Raw genomic sequence first — 20,639 nt, 5'->3', positions numbered from 1 at the left:
CATGTTCTTAACATTCCTAGGGAGTAATAGCTTGGTAGTTAAAATAAGCATCAGTAAACTAGGACATTCAAGAGACTTGTTTGGTAAGGAAGTCACAGAAAATAATAGAAAGTGATAAAGTTAAAAACTGAGCATGATCGTTCTCTCCCTGATAACTTTCTATTTGCTTTGACAGAATATTCTTTACAATTTTTGTGAAGCTTTGGTCTGTTAAGAAAAAAACCACAGCACACTAATTCTGGCTGGATTTAGTGGTTGATAACAACGTGTGAATCCCACACATTTGTCTGGTATTAATTTATTTCAAAAATACTCAAATGAGTTGTAACAATAGGGAAAGTATCACAGAGGAAGAGATTGGAAATGAGTTTGAATAAGTTCAAATAAGTTTGAAACTAAAGAGCAAATTTTTCTGGATGATTTGTAAACTTTTGTGAAGAAAACTTAGTTCTTCCATTTCTACCTTAAGTACAGCGTAAGAAAAGCAGACACTATGCACATGAAGCAATAACCAAGCACTCACAGGAGGATTAGACAATCCTCATTTCCAGAATGATTGGCTGCTAAAGCACTTAGCACAAACTATTTATTAGTTGCCAAAGCAACCAGTAAAACAAATGGCAAAACTAAATGTCAAACTCAGTGTTTACACGGAAAATGATGGTGTGGGGTTTTTTTATTCTAAAATGCTGGGACTGCTGTACAGATGTCACTAGTGTAGTATACTTACTTTCAGAGGGTTACAAATGTGCAAACATCCCAGTCTTTCCTCCTTCTGTTTCTACATTTTATACATTTTTAACTCCTACATATCACATACTTTACATCCAGTAAATCTACTGCTTCTAATTAATTAAAATAAATATTAAAAGTTCTTTAGCAACTGTCAAAGTTGAATGGACCACAATGGGCTGAATTTTACCCCAATAAAAAAGAGAATACACCTGTTTCAGATTGATTACTCCAGATTCCTGGTAGGGCGGTAACATAAAACCCCTAGTCTACTTATTCTCCTCTCAAGAACTATACCAAGACCTACTTGGAAAAAAAAGGAGGCAGTGAGGGTCCATCCCTGACTATTGAATAACAAAAACCCCAAAATAAGGGCTGCCGACAGCTGAGGCCTGGCTGTTGCTAAAAAGGACTTCTAAATGCTAACTTTAATGCAGGGGTTCGTTAAAAATCACGGAATCATGAAGACCAGTCTTTGAATCACTTAATATTAGATACAATTTTCCAGATATGGTAATTATTTTAACATTATTCTATCTTTTTACATTGTTTTCCAAGACAGGATAAACATGGTATATTTCAGAGAACAAGTAACCATTTTCTATATTCTGATTAGCACTGCGCCCTGAACTTTTCAAAACAGTAAGATGATAAAGAACATGCATAAAGTTTTCTATACTGAGCTACACTTGGTGTGCAAATTCTAGGGAACTTCAGTTGCTTAGAAGGCTAACTTATTTACCATATATTACATTAAATCTTTTCTTTTGTTCTGGGAAAACGTATTGAGTTATACCTTCCAAAACAATCTAAGAGCTGTACCATAAATGCTGGGCACCTCCTAGCCAATAATGCAGGAACACAGATGTCTTTTACAGCTAATTCAACTGGAAACTGTGAACAGTTAGCATACTATAAGCTCTCCAGCTACATTCTCCCTCTCTCTCTCTCAAACCATAGCAAGGCAGAATGAACAGACTTAAGTTGCTGCCAAGGAAGTTGTGTGAATCACACAGTTCCTAAAAGCATACAATTAAACTGTTTAAAGCTCCTTTTTAAATGCTACTTGCAAGAGACAAGAATATCTGCAGCGTTATGGAATGCAAGAAATCTTCCTGTGAAAGCACTATTCACAATTATATATGCATTTGGTAATTAAATGAGACCATCTTAGCCACTAATATACAAAATATAGCTTGTTCTGAGACATTCATTTTAATCAGATGTCTACCTCCTGTTCGAATTTACTGGAAAACCAGTTGGCAACCAAAGTGGAAAATGGACACATGGTTTTCTCCAGTACTTTGCAAATAGAAATATTGAAGGATTTAACTGTTTTTATTGAGCCTCACACTCATAAAGATACTTTAAGGGGAAAAAAAGAAACCCACAATGTCCCTGGCTAGAGTAAACTGTTAATCTTCTTTTGAAAGAGAGAAAACTGAAGTTGGGTAGAAGATAGAGTCACAACACTGGGAAGGAAACTCCATTTCCATCATCAACACAAGTAATTATACTTTAGGACATGAAGACGACACTATTCCCTGCACTTAAGTCCATTACAGACTTTGGAATTATTACCACAACACTGAGCTTTTTCTCCATATTTGGAAACACATGGCAACCTATAAGAAGGCAGTATGTCACACACAGAACTCTAGACTTAGTGCTATTGGCAACGTATTAATTTTTTGACTATCAGGAGAACTGATGACTGCCCTTATGGCCCAAGAACCTTTATTTTACCTTAAAATCACTGTATTCAGACTCCTATGCCTTAAACTATTGACTGGAACATTAAGTTACTGCCTAAAGTATTTTGAGATCAACTCTTAGCATTATAGCTTGCTGACTGCAAAGGATTTACTCCTGGCACACAATGGCTGAAGTGGAAATAACCTCAAACTATAATTTGAATCCAAATAAAGGTGACTCGAATACCTTCGAATGTGCTATTTTTAATTCTCCATGATCAAATATGTCATTGCTGGTATTTCGGTATTTTAGCTCGGAATTATTCAAGAATAACATACGGCTATATTTCTATTTATTAATGTTATGAAATAAACAATAAATTATTGCCTTCATGCTTGGTTAAATTTCAATTTGAATTCATGCTAACTTACTTAACTAACCTTCTCCAGGAATTTTTTTTTTTTAAACTGGATTCCCTTTAGTAGCATTTTTGCAGCCACATAGGTGCAGGTCACTGAAAAATTAATGTGGGTATTACAAAGTGCTGGTGGCATTCATTGTCTAACTGGCAGTAAGTGAGAACTCTCTAGCTGAGCAAGAAATACAGCAGTACACAAGCGTGTCAAGCTTTTGAAGGAAATACTAACAGAAAAATGGAGCAATAGGAATGACTCAAGACTTGGTTTCTAGTAATCATATTAATTCTCACTCTGAATAAAGCACCCTTACAGAGTATATAGGGGCACTGCAGATTCAGAGGGGAAAGTTCACATTGTCCTAATACTGTCAGTTACCATACGATCACATATTCAACTGAGTAGGTACTACTGAACATTGTCCCGATCAATATCTGTGGACTCCAGCTGAGTTCACTGCAGTATAAAGCCGTATTACTTGCCTGCCTCAGGACAGTTCAAAGTTCTTGTTTCCAACTTTGGAAATGTATCTTTAATTGCCTTCCATTATAGATCTAATAAAGTCTAAGCCCTTGATTAAGAATTACAAAGTATTGGTGATGATCACATGCTATGCTGCTATGACTGAAGCTAGAACTTCCACAATCATCCTGATGAAATGTTAACATCAAAAACCTTGTGTAAAGCATTTAAACATGAGCAATACAAAGTGAAAGCCAGAAAACAAAAAAGTTCACTCATATGTCTGTTTTACATATGTAAGATATAATCATATGAGAGGCAATGACTTAGTTTTAAGTTTCAAGTATGAAAAAGCAAATCCTCACAAAAGCAAAATCAAGTATTACATGATGTAGTGGGTTGACCTTGGCTGGCTGCCAGGTGCCCACCAAGCTGCTCAATCACTCCCCTCCTCCGCAGGACAGGGCAGGCGAAAATAAGACAAAAAAACCCTCGTGGGTCGAGATAAAGGCAGTTTATTGAAGAAAAGCAAAGGCTGCATGCAATGTCCAACCACTGCCTGGGAAGAAGGGCCTCAGCCCTCGCAGCGGTTGCTTTGGAAGACAAATGCCTTAGTAACGAATGCCCCACCTCCTCCTTTTCTCAGCTTTTATTGCTGAGCACGTCATATGGTATGGAATATCTCTTTGGTCAGCTTGGGTCAGCTGTCCTGGCTATGTCCTCTCCCAACCTCTTGACCACCCCGAGCCTACTGGCCCTTTTGGGGAGGAGGGGGTGGATTTGGAGAGACAGTCTTGATGCTCAGCAGTAGCCAAAACACTGGGGCATTATCAACACCTTTCTAGCTAAAAATACAAAGCACAGCACTATGAGGGCTGCTATGGGAAAAGTTAACTCCATCCCAGCCAGACCCAATATACATGTCTGTACAAAGAAAGTGTTAATTAAGAACTCCTTTTGAACTTATCTAGTTTAAAAAAAAAATTCCTCCTGTGAACTACTTCCTTACATTTTACACAGCAATTAATAATACTGAGCATTGGGGGGGAGGGGGGAGAGTGCATTCCTGAAGACATGTTTTCTTCCAACTTACTATTTCTTGGAAGAAATTTTATTTAAATAGATTTATAAAGTAGATTTTATTCCTTTTTCCTTAGAACTGTATGGACTGAAGACCAGGTCAAATGTTTATCTGACTCTGGGATTAGCAATCACAATCCTGAGACAAACCAGAGGGCCCTTATAAATGACTGGCCATTTGACACTTAGAAAGGGTTTCACAGCAGCCAACATAAAGAGCTTGGAGGCGGAGGAAAAACACCCTTATTTATTTTTCTCCTTTCATATGTAGCATCTTCCTTTTTCTTTCTCTCTTTCATTCACTTTGTCTCTCCCTCATTTGGTGAGAAGAAAAGACATTTTGAATGTGAAATGAAATTGCTTGTCAGATGTAGTCTGGACCCCTTGGGTTTTTTACATTCACACATGGTTTAACATAATGAGACAGAAAATTGGCCATTTAGGTTTAAGAGATTAAAATAGAAGAGCTTTTGAGATAATGGCTCCTATAGTAGTGAGTACATTTCACATAGTCTGATGTTTGTTTAGTCTGCTCATAGAAATAAACTGTGTTGGTACAGCAGATTTGTTTTGGTCAACTTAAGGATGGTACGGTAGTTTTTTAGATATTGCTAAAAGCTATTACAAATCTTTTGTCCTCCCACTTTACACAATGAAATTGTCTCAAATTTATGTGTTAGTTCACACAGAAACCTGAAAGGAGAATTTCCTATGTTATTCACTGCATTGATTCGTTTGTACTGAAAGAGCGCTCTTCCTTCTTCACTTAATAATGAAAATGCAAGCATTTGTAAAAAATGACACAATCTAATTTCTGTTCCAATGCTAACAAACACCCTGTGTTACCCCTCGAACTGGAATTGTTTATATACAAGTCAGCAATCTTTACTGATGACTCATGCTACTGATAACACCTCTGAATTACCAGGTCTGGCTTCTGGACAAAAAAGCTTACAGCAATATTACTGGGAATCATGGTCCCTCAGGAGACTGATATGGTAGCAGGGTTAATGGAAGACTTGGTATTGATACTGATAACCTTGGCAATTTACGCTGGTCAATTCCAGCAATTAATTTTAGATGTACTCTGCTGTAGCTGGGTTTTTAATCTCAGCAGAGGAAAGTCCAATGCTACCTATTAAAAATGTGAAACCTACTAATAAAAACGCACCTCTTTGCCACCCAGGTAAATCTGTTCTCCAGAAAAGCAAATAACATACATCCCTCCTCTACAACCTCTGCAAATTAAATCTTACTTCTGAAATCAAATTGTTTTCATTCATTTAAGATCAATGGATTTGTTTTGCCTAGTCAAATGAATGCTGATATGTGTGAAATCAATCTTGATATGTGGGATAGAATTTGTTACTGTAAGAACCTCTGACAGTGGATATCATAAAGGAAGGAAATTATTTAAGACAAAGGACAGGGCTAACCCAAGTACAAGCTGGCTATGTAAAAATCTGCAATAAAAATCAGATCTTTTACAACTATCAGAGGAGTGGTGTTCTGGACCAAGGATGCTCTGAAACTGGGCATCTGCAGGGAAAGGCATCAATTTTCTGACAGCCCTTACAAGATAATTCTGTAATTGCAACAAAAGCCCATATTTGAAACTGATTAATTCCTCCAAAACCCCTCTGATATAAAATGGGTTTTCCCATATACTTCAGTGGAGGATTTCTGTTATTGAAATTATTTCCTTACTCAAATTTTCAAATGAAGTTTTATACCTGCAAGATCTTCTTTGGAGGAAACCAGTCGAGGAGAGCTGTTACCTGGCTCAATTCTTAATGATAATCTGGAAAAACAAGTTTTTAGAGAAATTAACAAAAAAATTTTCTCAATAAAATTTGAAAGAAACTGAAGAAAGTAATTATTTTGGCAGTGGTAAGCAGGAATTTTACTTTGTTGGAAGTGTAGTTTTTTATTTTGCTATGTAACAAAACAATAGATTTTTCAAGTAAATCACTACCTGTTAGATCCAAGAAAGAAACTGTGAGGGAAGCCTATGAAAACAGAAATGGAAATTGGTATTTTATACTCCCTATCAATGTAAAAACGTAAGTTCATATAGTCTTTCACCGGGTAAAAAAAAAACTCCAAAAGTCAGTAAATTTAGATACAAACCTAATAGCAAACATTTTATTCCCTCTGTGCATGAAAAGTGAATTTATTCTGTTATTATGTGGAAATAGCTGTTTAGAAATATTAGTTACTATGACTTATAGAAAAGGAGCATAAGTGGGTAAAGTGACCAACACTTAATAATAAAAGAAGATAATTAGAAGAAAGTTATAATATTATATGCCCCTCTGCCTCACTCCATGTGTTTTATGATGCCTCACTGTTGCCTTATCTCAGCACTCCAACACGTCTTGATCTTCCAGTGCATATGACTTCTGCCACCTCTCAAGTTTATGCACTCTTAACTTGACATTCATGGGTCCTTTGTTCTGTACCAGTTTGACAACAAAGTATGGAGCACTACAATGTTAAGTAAATTTTAACTGCATAGGCATAAAACCAAAGGAAATAACTGCTGTCATTGCACAGCATTAAACACGCAAAAAAGTTGTGAAGGTTTTGAGCTACAGGTTGCAGTACTCTGCTGTATAGAAACACCAGTGGAAGTCTTTCTAACTTTAGATGAAAACACGCAAAGGGGCGGGGAGGGGAAGGAACGTATGACAGCATTTCAAAATATCACATATGGCTTAACTATCACTTTCCTTACTACCTTGTCTTTCATGCACACAGTTTTATGGGGAATGCCTTCCAGTCCATTCTCCACTGTATTCAAACATTGTCAACTATGTTTTAGTGTGAAGTTAATTAACAAACTTATGGTCCCTTTTCATGTTTTAGAATTTCTATTCTTCTGATAGTACTAGATTCTTTTAACTATCCAAAGTATTTCAAGTAGGTAATGAATCATTCCTTTCCAGACTATCTTTTCTTTCTGTCAACATGATTTCCATGACCAGGAAGGGGCAACAGCCTCTCCTAGAAGCCAACAATGAGAAAGTTACAGTAATATAACTCAGTGCATGATTCAAATGTTAATCATATGGGAATTCCTTTCAGTATGGAAAAATGGCAAAAAAACTTAATGAAGTCTTTCCCTGTAAATAGTGTGAAATTTATCTTCCATGCCTGTAGAAATGCTCCAGTTGAATCCCTTGCACAGTAGTTACTCCTTTGTTCATTTTTAAGGCTGATCTGTTCCTCACTATATTAGAGGCTTATTGTTCCCATGCTGTGAGCTTGATTTTTGCACAGAAAGCTTTTTAAAAAAATTTTTTGGTTTTAAGAATCTCCTGCGGAACTGTGCTATTTACAGATCTTGAGAAATTTGGGTATTAAGCTCATTATACTGGGTTAGCGCCTATTTGACGAACCAAAGTCCTTGTGCAAAACAGAACACTCATTTCAACTTGTTTCACGTAACGGTTGTTATCCAAACAGAAGCAGACAGCCCTTCTCCTGCTAACCCGTCACTGTTCCACAATTGCTAATTTCTTTCTTCTATTTCTGTCTGTACAAGGGACCTGTTACCTATCCCTCCCCACATGTGATAACTGCATGTTTTAGTTTCTGCGAGCTTTAAGGAACTCATCTCTGATGCTCTTTCCTTATCCTGTTATCAAATAAATTACTCGGTTTTATTAGTCCCCTGTGGCAACAGCCACAATTTATTTGGTCACTGTGGAAACATTTGTCTAATAAGCCCATTTGCAAAAAGATATGACTGCAATTCAGTCCATGTAAGCAAACAGTTTCTCCCTTTTACAATGATGTGATTTGTAATGCATTCCTCCTGAAAATTTCTTGCTTTGTTAGACTAAAAGGAATTTAAATCTGTATGTAAGGATTACAGACTATTATTCTTAAGCATGCTGAACTGAATTGTGCTCATTAAGCAGGTCCAGTCTATCATTTCAGACAACTATTTACAGAACTAGGTATTTTTCAGAGCAGTTGTGGCAGGACTACCTAACCCACCTGAGGCGGCCACAAATCACTGGTCCAACTTTACATTTTTTATCAACTTAATTACTTTACTATGTATCAAGCTCCAAGACCCAGTACAACTCTTACATGTTTGAAAAACAGCACAGGTGAAATACTGCCTACAAATATGTACATGAGGGGAAGTGCCATGACCTGCTATCAGATTTAAGGCAAGAGCATTCTTATACCTTTAGTGACAAGAACATCTGACAACTTCCATGCAACTACTTGTACTATGCTATTTGTCTCTTTCTGTTTAAAAATACTCTTGTAAAGAAGAAAAGGGGAAGACAACAGCAGAAAGTAAGACCTAACACCTTTATGCTTTTAACAAGGCTTTAGAAAGAGGCATGGTATTATTATACAATCTAAAAAGCACCTGTGGTGTGTGCTGCACTTAAAAGTTCACTGACAGAGCAACAAGTGAGTCTTCAGTGCTATAAAATGATATTACATCACTTTCCACTGGTCATCTCTCCAGAAAATGTAAAGTTAGATAATGGTGTTTATCTGTTTGATTATGTTAAAATACACTCTGAAATCTTAGCCCTTGCTAAGTCTCTGACAGTTTGGTCATTGACTTCAATGATGCCAGAATTCTGCAATGTTTTCAAAATAACAAAAATGCAATTTAGCTATTCAACTGAGGAAAATACAGGCTTTATTAAAAGAACAACAAATAACTATGAGCCTAAATTTGAGTTTTGGTAAATATAAAATAGTCATGCTGACATGTTTAACAAAATATTTAAAATAAACTGTGAGAAAAGGGAATATATTCTGACAATGAGATGTCATGCCTGGACCACCTACTTTCCTCTTCCCTCTCTCTCCCAGAAGGCTGGAAACAATCAAAACCATTGTTATTTCAAAGAAGAGATACTGACAGTCAGTACAGTTTCAACCAGTCTTGGCTTGTTTGTCACCACCCAAATTCATTTTTGCAATTCCTCTGACACTGCATTTTCCACTAAGAAGCACAGGTTACATGCATGCACATGCATGCTCATCTGCTCTCACCTCACTACATGTGCATATAGTTATTCCCTCAGCGTGAGCAATGCCTCCCAAATAGCACTCACAGAGTCAGAATCTTTGGCCCCACAGAGGCTTAGTGTGAATCTATCAGTACGTCTCTGCAGACTTTGACGCCTGATGTGCTTACAACCAACATTCATCATTAAATAACACTCTGCTACCGAGTGCCGCCAGATAGCTCATTTAAGAGTAACCTTCCCGATAAGCAGGAAAAGAGGAACCTAACATAATGCAGAAAATAAAATAGGTAGCCGGTCTTGAACATAGTTCTGTTTCATGTGAGTATGCTCTCCAGTACAGGATGAAAGATCTGCTAGGACAGTAAAGCTACCTTTACTCAATTCTCCTAATATTAAGGAAGTGAATGAAGACAGAGAATAACCTTACATGAACAAGAAAATTAGCTGCTCCATGAGGAGGTTGAACAAAACTTATGCATCTTTCTTGAGACAAGGAAGATCTAAGTTGCAATAAAGCAGTGTAGTCCTCAAAGCTGTCAAAGCTCAGGGCATTTCTGACCAGTATTTGTTGTACGAAGCAAAACGGGTCTGACACACCTGGAACATTTTGGGTTGCCTGTGTAGCACTTAAACAGTAGGTCCAACAGTTTCTGGAAGCTTCACTGTCCCCAAGAATGTCCCGTGGAAGAGGCAGCCAAGTCACAACTACAGTTATTGATCCATATGGCCACTGGATCGGTAGAAATCTCAGACTAACAGTGAAGGTTTGTCCCTACCCCTGCCTTTGACAACAATTCTTGGAGGAAAAGGTCCAGGGAATATAACTGCCTGGGAGGCCTATTTAAGATGGACTGTAGCCAAGGTTCACTGTTATAGGTACTAATATTTTAAGCACCTGCCATACAATTCCTGTTACCATAAGCCCAAAACCAATATGGTGCAGCTGGCACTTTTATAGCGCCGTCATTGTTACGAGTCAGTATAATGTTTTAATTGCCTATTAATTTCTCTTGGATGCTTTCCCATACCATCCTGCCTAACAATCTAAATTTGAACTGATTTTTCTGTAAATCATCTTACTAGTATATTGGAATATCAGTGTCTTGCCTAATATGCTCTAAAGAACTGAATCATATGTATAGATAGCAGCCTACAGAACGGGATTCCAATCCCGATTGTCCTGCCCAGATAGCATTGCAATACAAATAATAGCCTTCGAACTGGCTTTACTCAAAGAACAGCTGTGGAGAACACCAAGGCCAATGTAGACCAAGAACAACTGTGGAGAATACCAGGCCTGACCTAATGATACCAAGGCATGGCAAGTTAGGAAAGGGTGTGGCATGATGCCACAACGTTTGGATAGCGCTGTCTAGCTCAGGGAAAAACTGCATACCTGGGGACAAGCACTCTCCTCAGATCGCTTCTTATGCTCCTGGGGGAGGAAGAAGACCCCGCAGCAGCTGCATCATGGTATCTCTAAAGCCCACTGGCTGCCAGTGATGCCCTGAGATAATGATGAGCAATACATTTTGGGTATAACTGGAAGGAATCCTGATGCTTTAAGTCCTATTTTTGCCCCCTTAGTCTTGTAACTAGCTAACGTCACAATTTCTCAGCTTCTGCAGAGAACAGTACACGGGCTGAGCAAGAAAGATCTATTATTTTTAGGATATGACATCATTGTCAGGGGTTTTCTGGAGTGTTCCTACTTGCCGACAAGCACGAACCTAAAGCATGCAATTGGACTGGCACAAAAAATTGTAGAGAAAAGCTTTGTTTATATAAAGTGCCTGCCAAATTTCCCTTTTCAGAGTAATTGAGGTTCTCATTTGGCGAAACGTGTGTTGGGATCCTGCCAATACATTTTAGGGCAAATATCTAAGCTTCTCTCCCTGACAGCCTGGTACTGAGATAGTTCTGTTCTCCCCGCCAAAGGTCAAGCATATATCTCTACACTAATGCTGTCCCTGGCTCAAAAAGAGCAGTCACTGGAAAGAGAAAGGAGATTCTTTCCCACTATAAAAACTTAGTACTCTTTGCCTTTTTAAGGCTTACGGTTTCTTCTGACGTGGGACCAGAAAATGCTATGAAACTGAAGATCCATTACGGAAAACTGAGAGGAAAATGTGAAATCAAATATTCAAAACAAAATCCAAAAACTTCCTATCAAATACAAAGATGGAAGAGGAATGAGAGTTCTCTTTAAGGGTACTTGTGATGAGTTTTGATGAATACAGACTTTAATTTAAAGCTTTATTCTGATGAAAGAAACATGACAGAAAAAGGTCAAAGTTCTCCAATGTATATAAACTGCAGCAACTTTACTAAGCTAAGAAGCAAATCTTTCCCTCTTTTTAATACCTCTTGAGACTTCAGTCCAGTTTTTCCTTGCCATAGTGAAGCCTAGAAATAAAACTGCTAAATTTTATTTAAATATTCTCATAACTAACTAAATCAAAAGAAAAACTACTAAACGATCTTTAAGACACATCAAATACCTTCCAGCATTATCAGCAAGGCTGCTGCTGAAGTTAAAATGATTTTCAAATTTAAACTGGAATTACTCATGACTTGTAGTTTTTCCAAATATTATGTTATAGGATCATATACTTATAGAAACCACTTGTTTAATCTATTTTTCCTAAGATATTACAGTTCATGAAAGCTATTGTATATATAATGTTAACATTGATGTATCATCAGGGAACTCCATCTAAAAATCAAATTAAGCAACATGACCAGTTTCTTGAATTCAATCCAGGAGCTGTAAAGCCTATACTAACTACAATTCTTCACCTTTACCAACTACTACTCAGTTTAATTTTGCTCTATGTTCGCGACTTTAATGAAGCATGCAAGTATGTGGGAAATTAGTAAATAATGACCATTTGTTAAATTTTAACACTGAGATTTAAATCTCAAACTACCCTTAACACAAGTCTTGGACTGCCTGACCTTTTCAAAAGGCTGTGTGCAATGCTAATGTTCAATACGCATCTGTTGCACAATGCAGGTCTATTTGTGTATGTGAAACATATACAATGTCATGAGACTGAGAAAAGGAAGAACACACGCATTCTATCATCAGTACTCTGGCAGAAATTCTAATTCCATGAAGCAGATAAATTTTGCTACAAAAACATCACACAATCTTTTTCTCCAAATAATTTTCCTACAGAAACATCACTATTCTTAGTATCTGTGATCAACCAGACACAAAAGCACAAACCTATCAAACCACAGCCAAGTATGATCTTTTGCAGTGAACTACCCAATGCTGGTTCAGCTTCTTTTGCTGAAGTTTTCCCTAAGTAAGGGGACAAATTTTGGACATTTTCTCTCTATTTGAAGTATGTCCTGATAATACTTGGAGAAGTTCCAAAAGAATACCTTGTCTGAATGGTTTTACTTTTAGAATTATTCTCTCAGGAAAAGCAAAGTTCCACACACATTTATCACAACAATCCATATCGCAGTTTTGGCTGAGGAATAGTACTGTATGCACAGTGGCCTGAACCAGAGCTAAGTGGAACAGCTTTGGCAGCTGGAGTTATCACAAACTGCAGTTATGTTCAAAATGGAAGAGCAAAAACAAATCACTTGACTCATGCAATGGTCAAATATGTGGTTTTTTGTTTCTGATATGGTGACACCTTCTTTTCCTGAACCGTTTCAGTAGGAGTTTGTATCTGTATGCCAGCAATATCAGTTATAATTGCAGAGAGATGTAGAATGGGTAGGGTAGGTCATTCTTTATGCTCACATGTACATGACCCCACACTAGTAATACACAGTCTTCTGATTCACTGAATCTGCTCTTTTCTTTTCACAAACACTAACTGGTAGCCTTCATTTCATTAACTGATCAAGTTTCAACTTAAAATTATTTAATTATTTGTCTCACTACTCTGATTAAGAAGCTGTTCCAGAATTCCATTACTCTGATGGTTAGGAACCATATTTCAACATTTAGCTTCTAAATTTTTGTATTCATTTATCTTTGTGCTACCATTCAATTTAGTTTAAACGGCTCTTTTCCCTCCCTATTTTCTCCCATTTGTGTTTATACATACTGATTCTATTACCTAAACGTCTCCTTTTCTAGGCTAAAGCCAAAGCTAGTTCTTTAAGACTGGTTCTTACAAAACAGACTTTATTCACCTGAATAAAATTCACCAGCATTTTTTTAAACCCACTCTAAGCATGGATGGCCAGAGCTGTGTACAGTACTCCACATAAGGTCTCATCAGCTCCTTTTGAAGCAGTATTAATGATTTAATTTTTTATAGAAACACTATATTTGATAGGGAGTAGGGATGAATTTGTCTTTTCTTGGCCGTATCTCACTTCTGACAGACATCTACTGATCAACACCATAAATTATTGTTAGAACAAATACATAACATTTTGATTTTTGTGTCACTCATTTTAGTCATCAGGCCATCTGATTCTTCCTTTGTGATATCCAAATCATGTTCTACTTCGATAAACCCTTCCAACACTGTTTTATTAGCATATGGTCTAAGTACAAACAAATTCCGAGACAAAGTTCTTAACGGAAGTGTTTAATAAAATTGGTAACAAGACTGATTTTAAACAAGTTCATTAGCAACCTTGATCTCCAAAACATATTCTAAAATCTTTCCTACCACCATCATATTACTGAGCATCTGGTTGCCTTGAATACTTTTAACTCTGTTCACCTAACTAGAGGTACTATATTTGTCAATAGCTAATTATATAGCATTGCATCTACATTGGTTGAGTTATTCAAAACCCTTGCTGCTAGACCTATGATTTAATGTGCTACTTCTTTCAGAATTATTGGCCAGGGATTATTGCCTCCTTTAACAGGAGCACATTCACATATTGACCAATGTGCTCTATGGTGTCTATTGCACACCGTTGTGTGGGTTAGCTCTTCTCCACCTCTTTTGTAAGCATTGCTTTAACATGCTTAAACCCCCAAAACTGTCAGGTTTATATCTTAAGTACCAGCTTATTAAAAACAGTAATTTGAAATTGGAAGATGTTTTTAATGTATTATTTACAAGAGCATAAAGTCAATCCTGGACATCTTGGAGATGGTTTTAGGGTTTCTGAACAAAATTCTCAGAATACAGCCATCATGTAATAGAATAAAGACTAGATTTTCATCTGCTTTTAACTTTTACAAAGATATTTCATTTTGGAAATCTGGTTAGAGTCATAAAGGAAGACTATCATTCTGGATTTTACTCAGGCATCCTGGTATTATCAGCTCCATTAATAAAATACTATGAACACCAGACAAACCGCAAAATATCTTCAGCCAATGGCTTTTTGTTCAACTCTTAATCAAACTAACAGCCAAGTGATCTTTCCATTAAATTCCCCAAACCTGAAGAAGAGAATAGTACTTACTTATAATTGTCATCTTCTACAAATTTCTGAAGTTCTTCAATGTAACGGACAGACTTCAAATACTTTTGCACGTGGGGCAATGTTGTAAGATGATCTGTGGAGTGTTCAAACAAAAAAAAGATGAACATTCATGTAATCCAAAATTAATTATTCTTTCAGGTTTTTTTTCTGGTTCTTATGATTATCTTAATGGAAATAGAGAATTTGAACCTTCCTAAAGAATAAATCAGGCAGAAATATTACTTTGACTCTAAGAAGTTGTTAAAGATTTGATTGAGCAAAAGTGATGTTCAGTTGTTAAAGAAAACACAGATGCATTTCATCATCATGAAAACTAGTGGATTTTATTATATGCTATCTCACAAGTGGAAAAGAGTTATATGCTGCAAACCCTGCTTCAGTTTTGTGCTCATTGTTCTGGGAGAAATTAAAGCCTGCACCCATGGCTGTTAATGATTCTTATATGAACATGAAGTGAAGAGACTTAAAAATTACAATGCTGAATACCAAGAAAGAAAGACGGTAAATTCAGAATGACAAAAAAATCCTTTGACGCATGGTGCATGGACAGGAACACACCTTGTAGTATCTAACTTAACTTTTATGCTTTTGTAAAGAACACTGTTTTAAAGGCACTCATTATTCCAGAATGTTGTTTCTTCAAGGCCATATTTTAATTTTCATTCTGATTTTAACAAAAGCACCCAAAATTAATGCATAGCAATGCAGGAAGCCGCCAAAACTGTAAAAACGAAAGTGTCAGTGAAATGATGAGATTTCTTTGTCATTCAAGGTATTCAAAGACAAAATGAAACTCAAAATAAGAACATTATAGCTGAATAATCTAACTATTCAGAATCATACATTATTATGCCTAGTCCCTACCTTTAAATACTTTATAATACCGAAGTTGACAACAAAGGACAAGGGCTGGATACTTAAGCATACACAATTTCTCACAAGCTAACATTTATTTTTTTTCTATTCAAAACTCTCCAAAACTGTAGCATTTAAATGTTCTGAATTTATTTAATTGTACAGCTGCTCTCAAGGTTTTCCAGCTTGTTTCATGTTTAAGCAATGAAAAGTCATGCTAAGTCACCAACAGTATGCTCAGTATTTGTCAAGACCCCAAAACCAGCACATTTCTTGACATAAGGCTTCACTAACAGGCTAGAATTGCAGAAATGAATTTTAGAGTAAAATCTTGTTAACAAAAAGAAGCAGTCCCCTCATGTTTCTCACTTCATCAACAAGTGAGGTATGTGGAAAAGCTTAACACACAATTTAACGACTGTTGTATAGATTGAAATATTTACATTTTGTTTTGTAAATGTATCATCAGGATACTAACAATAAAATGATACTGAAATAAACACATTTTATACTCCAAAGACACCCTACCTACTGCAAAGGAAAGGAAAGATATTAAGATAATTCTCTCTGACTGCTGCTGGTAGAAACAGAATATAATCCAAATGCAATAGCTGTACTTGAAAGTCCGTAATTTGTAGTCCGCATGCAGCAGTAAACTCTGCAGAACTTCTGTTACAGCTCTTACAATTTAGAATACATGCTTATTTGCCTAACTTACCGGTAAGACTGAAACTGCACAGAAGTGGAAGCTACATCACTTGCTAGTGTTCAACTCTACCAATGTTAGCCTCTTGTGTTGCCTTTACAGAGGGCTGAAACCCGCTTTCACAATGTTGTACTAAAGAAATTTTAGTTAAGGCTTGATAGGTATAACAAAATTTACCAACCATAGTTACAGGAGACTTGCAGATCAGCTATTATTCGGAGAATATTGTTCATTTGATTGGATCTTTGTTCATTCTCCATAATGCTGCCTGAAGCGGGATATGCAGAATCAATGTAGATTAAATCCAAGAGATAAATTCCTGAAACAAACAAATAAATCAACCAATTGATCTAGTGTTTCAAACATAAATAGTTGCATAACTTTTAACGAGTATAACAGCCAGCAACTATTTACCCCCACTGTGGTCTGGGCCCATTAAACAAAGAGGAGCTTGGGATTTGCATGTTGAAAAATTTCATAATTAGTGCTTAAGTTCTATGACACCTCTTAAAAAAGGACAGAAAACATTTTGCTCATGTGCACTTATATAGGCTAATGTCTACTATAAGCAATTTGCAGGACCACAACAAGGACACTAAAAAGAGTGACAGGTGCCATGAACTGCTGATGACGGTGCAGGCAGGCTGCGTGGAGCTGACAGCAAGCCTCTGGCCACCATGAATAGAGTTTAGCACTGCACTGTAGTGCCTTCTAGGTCTGCCACTATTTACTACATTAAGATATTACTGCATGTTTTGGCTGAGGCTCCAGGCTGCATTTGCTAGAAGACAATAGGAGCTGATATTTAGGTTTTGATTATGTGATGATCTAAAAAAGCATGAAGAAAAGGTTTTTACGCATGAATTTCTTAATTGAAAAAATGGCATAGTTATTTGCCTAGGCCTGGATTTCTTAGTAAATACAGAAAGATGGTGATTATTGTAGTTGCCAAAAATGCTGATTGTTCTAATTTGTATTGTACTTTCCCAAAGCACTGGCTGACTAGACAAAATGACATTTTTGGTTGGTAAACAAGCATGTTATACACAGAAGTCGTGTGTGGCAAGATGTCAGCTATCTTCATCAACAAAAATATACCTATATCCAATGTTTGGTAGGCAGGTATTTTGCAGAGTTAGTCTCTGTGGCACAGTACTTTTACCTTTACAAATTATCTAAGAAAGAAAAAGGCAGGCTTAAGGCTGAAATGAATTCATGATACAGCATAACATTTCTTGCGTCGTATCCAACTGCTTTTTATCAACACATGCCATTCAGTTTCACACACACCATTATGATTTGTAGCGGGCTTCTTTTACAGCCCTAGAACAGCTAGAAAGCAATCACAAATGAAGGGAAAAATACTGGCTGGGAAGAACATACAATATACAATTATCTTGAGAAAACTGAATCATCACTGAGATTGCCTAGAAAGTTGTAGTTTTTAACTCTGGAAAACTGAAAGATAATTCTGCAACACAGTCTCGCAAAACTCATGAGAGTTACTATGAAAGCATAATGCAAGGCTCATCTATTTACTTCAGTAACTAATTGAATGCATTTAAATGAAGATGAAGAAAAGTAATGGTCTTGCCTTTTGTGAGGATACTTTAATCAGTTTTAGTATTTCAATTGTATGAATGCAGGGAAGGAGCACAGAGGCTCTGAGCGTGTGTGTGAAATTAATTTATTTTAGGACTTCTAGCTATGCCCTCTGTTGATCAGGCCTTGGGTGCAGATCACAGGAAGGAACAAAGTCGTAATGCACAGTACTTCATCTCTTAGGCAAGTGGAATAGTTAGTCTGCTGAGGCAGAGTTATAACAATACACTTCATCATCTCCAGTGTGTCCTTGGCCACATGGGCACTCTGTGACTAAGACCTCCTGAAATAAGTGAGGGCAATCACCATATAAAAGGAGACTTGCTGCTCTTTTGCCTCTTCATGGAGCCATGTGACAGCCAGACATACCCAAACTAGACAATACAAGAAAGAAAGTGCAGCTTCATCCATTCTTAACATCAGTTTTACTTTTTTTTTTATTAAAAAGATCCTATAACTGCATGCTCAATCTGCAGGAAATACAAAGTGCTTAAATTTGTAATCATGTAACTTTGAACACTGGTTTACAAGCAATTTATACAAGCCATTGCCAGTAGTCATAAATAATAATGAAGTGGATGCAACCCAAATACTGTAATAGCACTTACAGTAAAAATCTTTTATATACAGTCTTCAATATTCTTACTTCTATTGATAAAACGAAGTGCAGATCAGATTCTGCTGGAAACCACAGTATAACAGTGAACTTAGAGCAAAATACAGCTAAGTACTAGCAGGACTAAATCAATCTTTTTGCATCTCAAAACTTAATGATTCTGTATGAATTAAAAACCAAACCAAAACAAACAAAAAACCTGTGCACAACGATGTGTGTCACTTGCTATGATTCTACTAAGCACTCCAGATAGCATGAAAGCTTGGACCAATGGAGGCAGCTCAAAGCAGTAGTCCTTTACCTGATTTTCGCACATCATATAAATACAACCGCTAGTTAAAGGTGGGGACACATTAATCAATCATGACAAACATGGTCAAACTATATTTTGTAGCTACATATTATTTACCTGTTTCAAGACAAGGCTCTATTAAAATCTGTTATCAGCTCCTTTCTCTGCGTATCTTGAAATCTCATGGCTATTATGTCGAACATTAGTTAGCAACAGATTATGTTCCATCAAGAACAATTTTATTTAAAAACAAGCTAAGTAGAAATATTCTAATCTTCTGTTAGATCTGAAATAGAATCATTCTGAAACTACACTGTAAAAAGTTTCTGTTGAGGCAAAATCCACCGGAAACAATAGCACATGGCAATTGTAATGCATAAGCCCTTGAGACAGCTTTGTAAACTGCAGCTTTTTCAAATTTCACCTTACCATTCAATTCACATATTCTTCTAATGGTTCAGTAACAGCACTGTCAGAGTATGCCTTCCAACACTTGCCACAATAAACAAAGATTTATACTTTCCAATTCTTGTGAACTATGGAAAAATGTCTTAAAACATCACAGAACACAAACACTAACTAAAATATTAGAATAGCTATGAATAGTGTCACAGAAGTCTGACTCAACATCCACATCCTCCCAAAATATCCCCCGAAACACCTTCCTCCAAATCACAGAAGAAATCAAAACCAAACTAGAATCATAGAATCATTAAGGTTGGAAAAGACCTCTAAGATCATCAAGTCCAACCATCAACCCAACACCACCATACCCACTACACCATGTCCCTAAAAGTTCTAAAAGCTCTAAAAGCCCAAACACAGCATTGCGATCCCAGAAAGCTAACCTGATGTGAGTCCTGGTTTTATAGTTTTTTGGGTGCAAATTCAACTGGCAGAAGAAAAGAAGTACATTAAAGAAACAAAAGACTATATTAACCCTCTACGTATGTGTTAGCGACTGGGTTAAGAAGTGTGCTCTATGTGTTTGCAAACCACCTTATGTACTAGGAGTTACTAAGTGATCTGTGGAAGATACTGTTTTACTATTAGCTAAATATTACACAAATATTAATTGTTTCAGATAAAAATCAGAATTTCCTGTGAGTGATAACTTCGCTCTTTCTGGACTAAGCAGATATAATGATTTTTTAAAACATTCCCAGAATTCCCCAAATTAAAATTCTATCCCAATAACACTTACTTTTTCTTCATACTACTATTAATTCACATACGTAATTTCTTTTCTGATCTCAGTCTGCAAAGAAGGTGGGTGAAATTAAAACTCAGAAAAGAAGAATGATGAGATAAATGTTTGTAAAAAGGTATCACATCTGTAAACTCTCTAAGACCTTTCTATAGTAGTACAAAGGTATTTTTTCAGAGAAGAATTAGAATCTTAGAATTCCAGTCTGGTGGCATTTTATGCATGCTTTGTGCTGGCACAAATAATCGTAGGATAACTTAGGTCAGAAGGAATCTCCAGAGGTCAATGTAGTCCAATCGCCTGCTCAAAGCAGGGCTACATCAAAGTTGGAAAAGGTTGCTAAGAACCTTATCCGTTTAGGGATGGAGATACTCTGATCAACTTAATCCAGTGCTCCTTAACCATTCCAATAGTATTTTTTCTTTTTGTTTATATCCAGTTGTAATTTTCCATGTTACAACTTGTGACTATTGCCTCTTGTCCTTTTGCTTTGCACCTCCGAGAAGAATATGGCCTGTCTTCTTTATAAGCCGCCTC

General features: G+C 36.6%; 1 protein-coding gene across 3 annotated transcripts in view; it reads right to left on the bottom strand.

Annotated features, from left to right (window-relative positions):
- RALGPS1 (Ral GEF with PH domain and SH3 binding motif 1) overlaps nt 1-20,639 on the bottom strand; it is a 128,456-nt gene that overhangs the window by 20,603 nt on the left and 87,214 nt on the right. For all 3 annotated transcript variants that reach the window (XM_075170926.1, XM_075170923.1, XM_075170924.1), the window contains 3 exons: nt 16,567-16,704; nt 14,804-14,897; nt 6,119-6,186 (listed from right to left, as the gene is read on the bottom strand). In XM_075170926.1, the coding sequence (XP_075027027.1) occupies nt 6,119-6,186; nt 14,804-14,897; nt 16,567-16,704 (300 nt within the window). The remainder of the gene's footprint in view (nt 1-6,118; nt 6,187-14,803; nt 14,898-16,566; nt 16,705-20,639) is intronic.

The sequence above is a fragment of the Calonectris borealis genome, chromosome 21, assembly GCF_964195595.1.
Source record: "Calonectris borealis chromosome 21, bCalBor7.hap1.2, whole genome shotgun sequence".
Taxonomy (NCBI): domain Eukaryota; kingdom Metazoa; phylum Chordata; class Aves; order Procellariiformes; family Procellariidae; genus Calonectris; species Calonectris borealis.
Note: the sequence above shows the minus strand (reverse complement) of the source record. Positions and strands in the feature narration are given on the sequence as shown.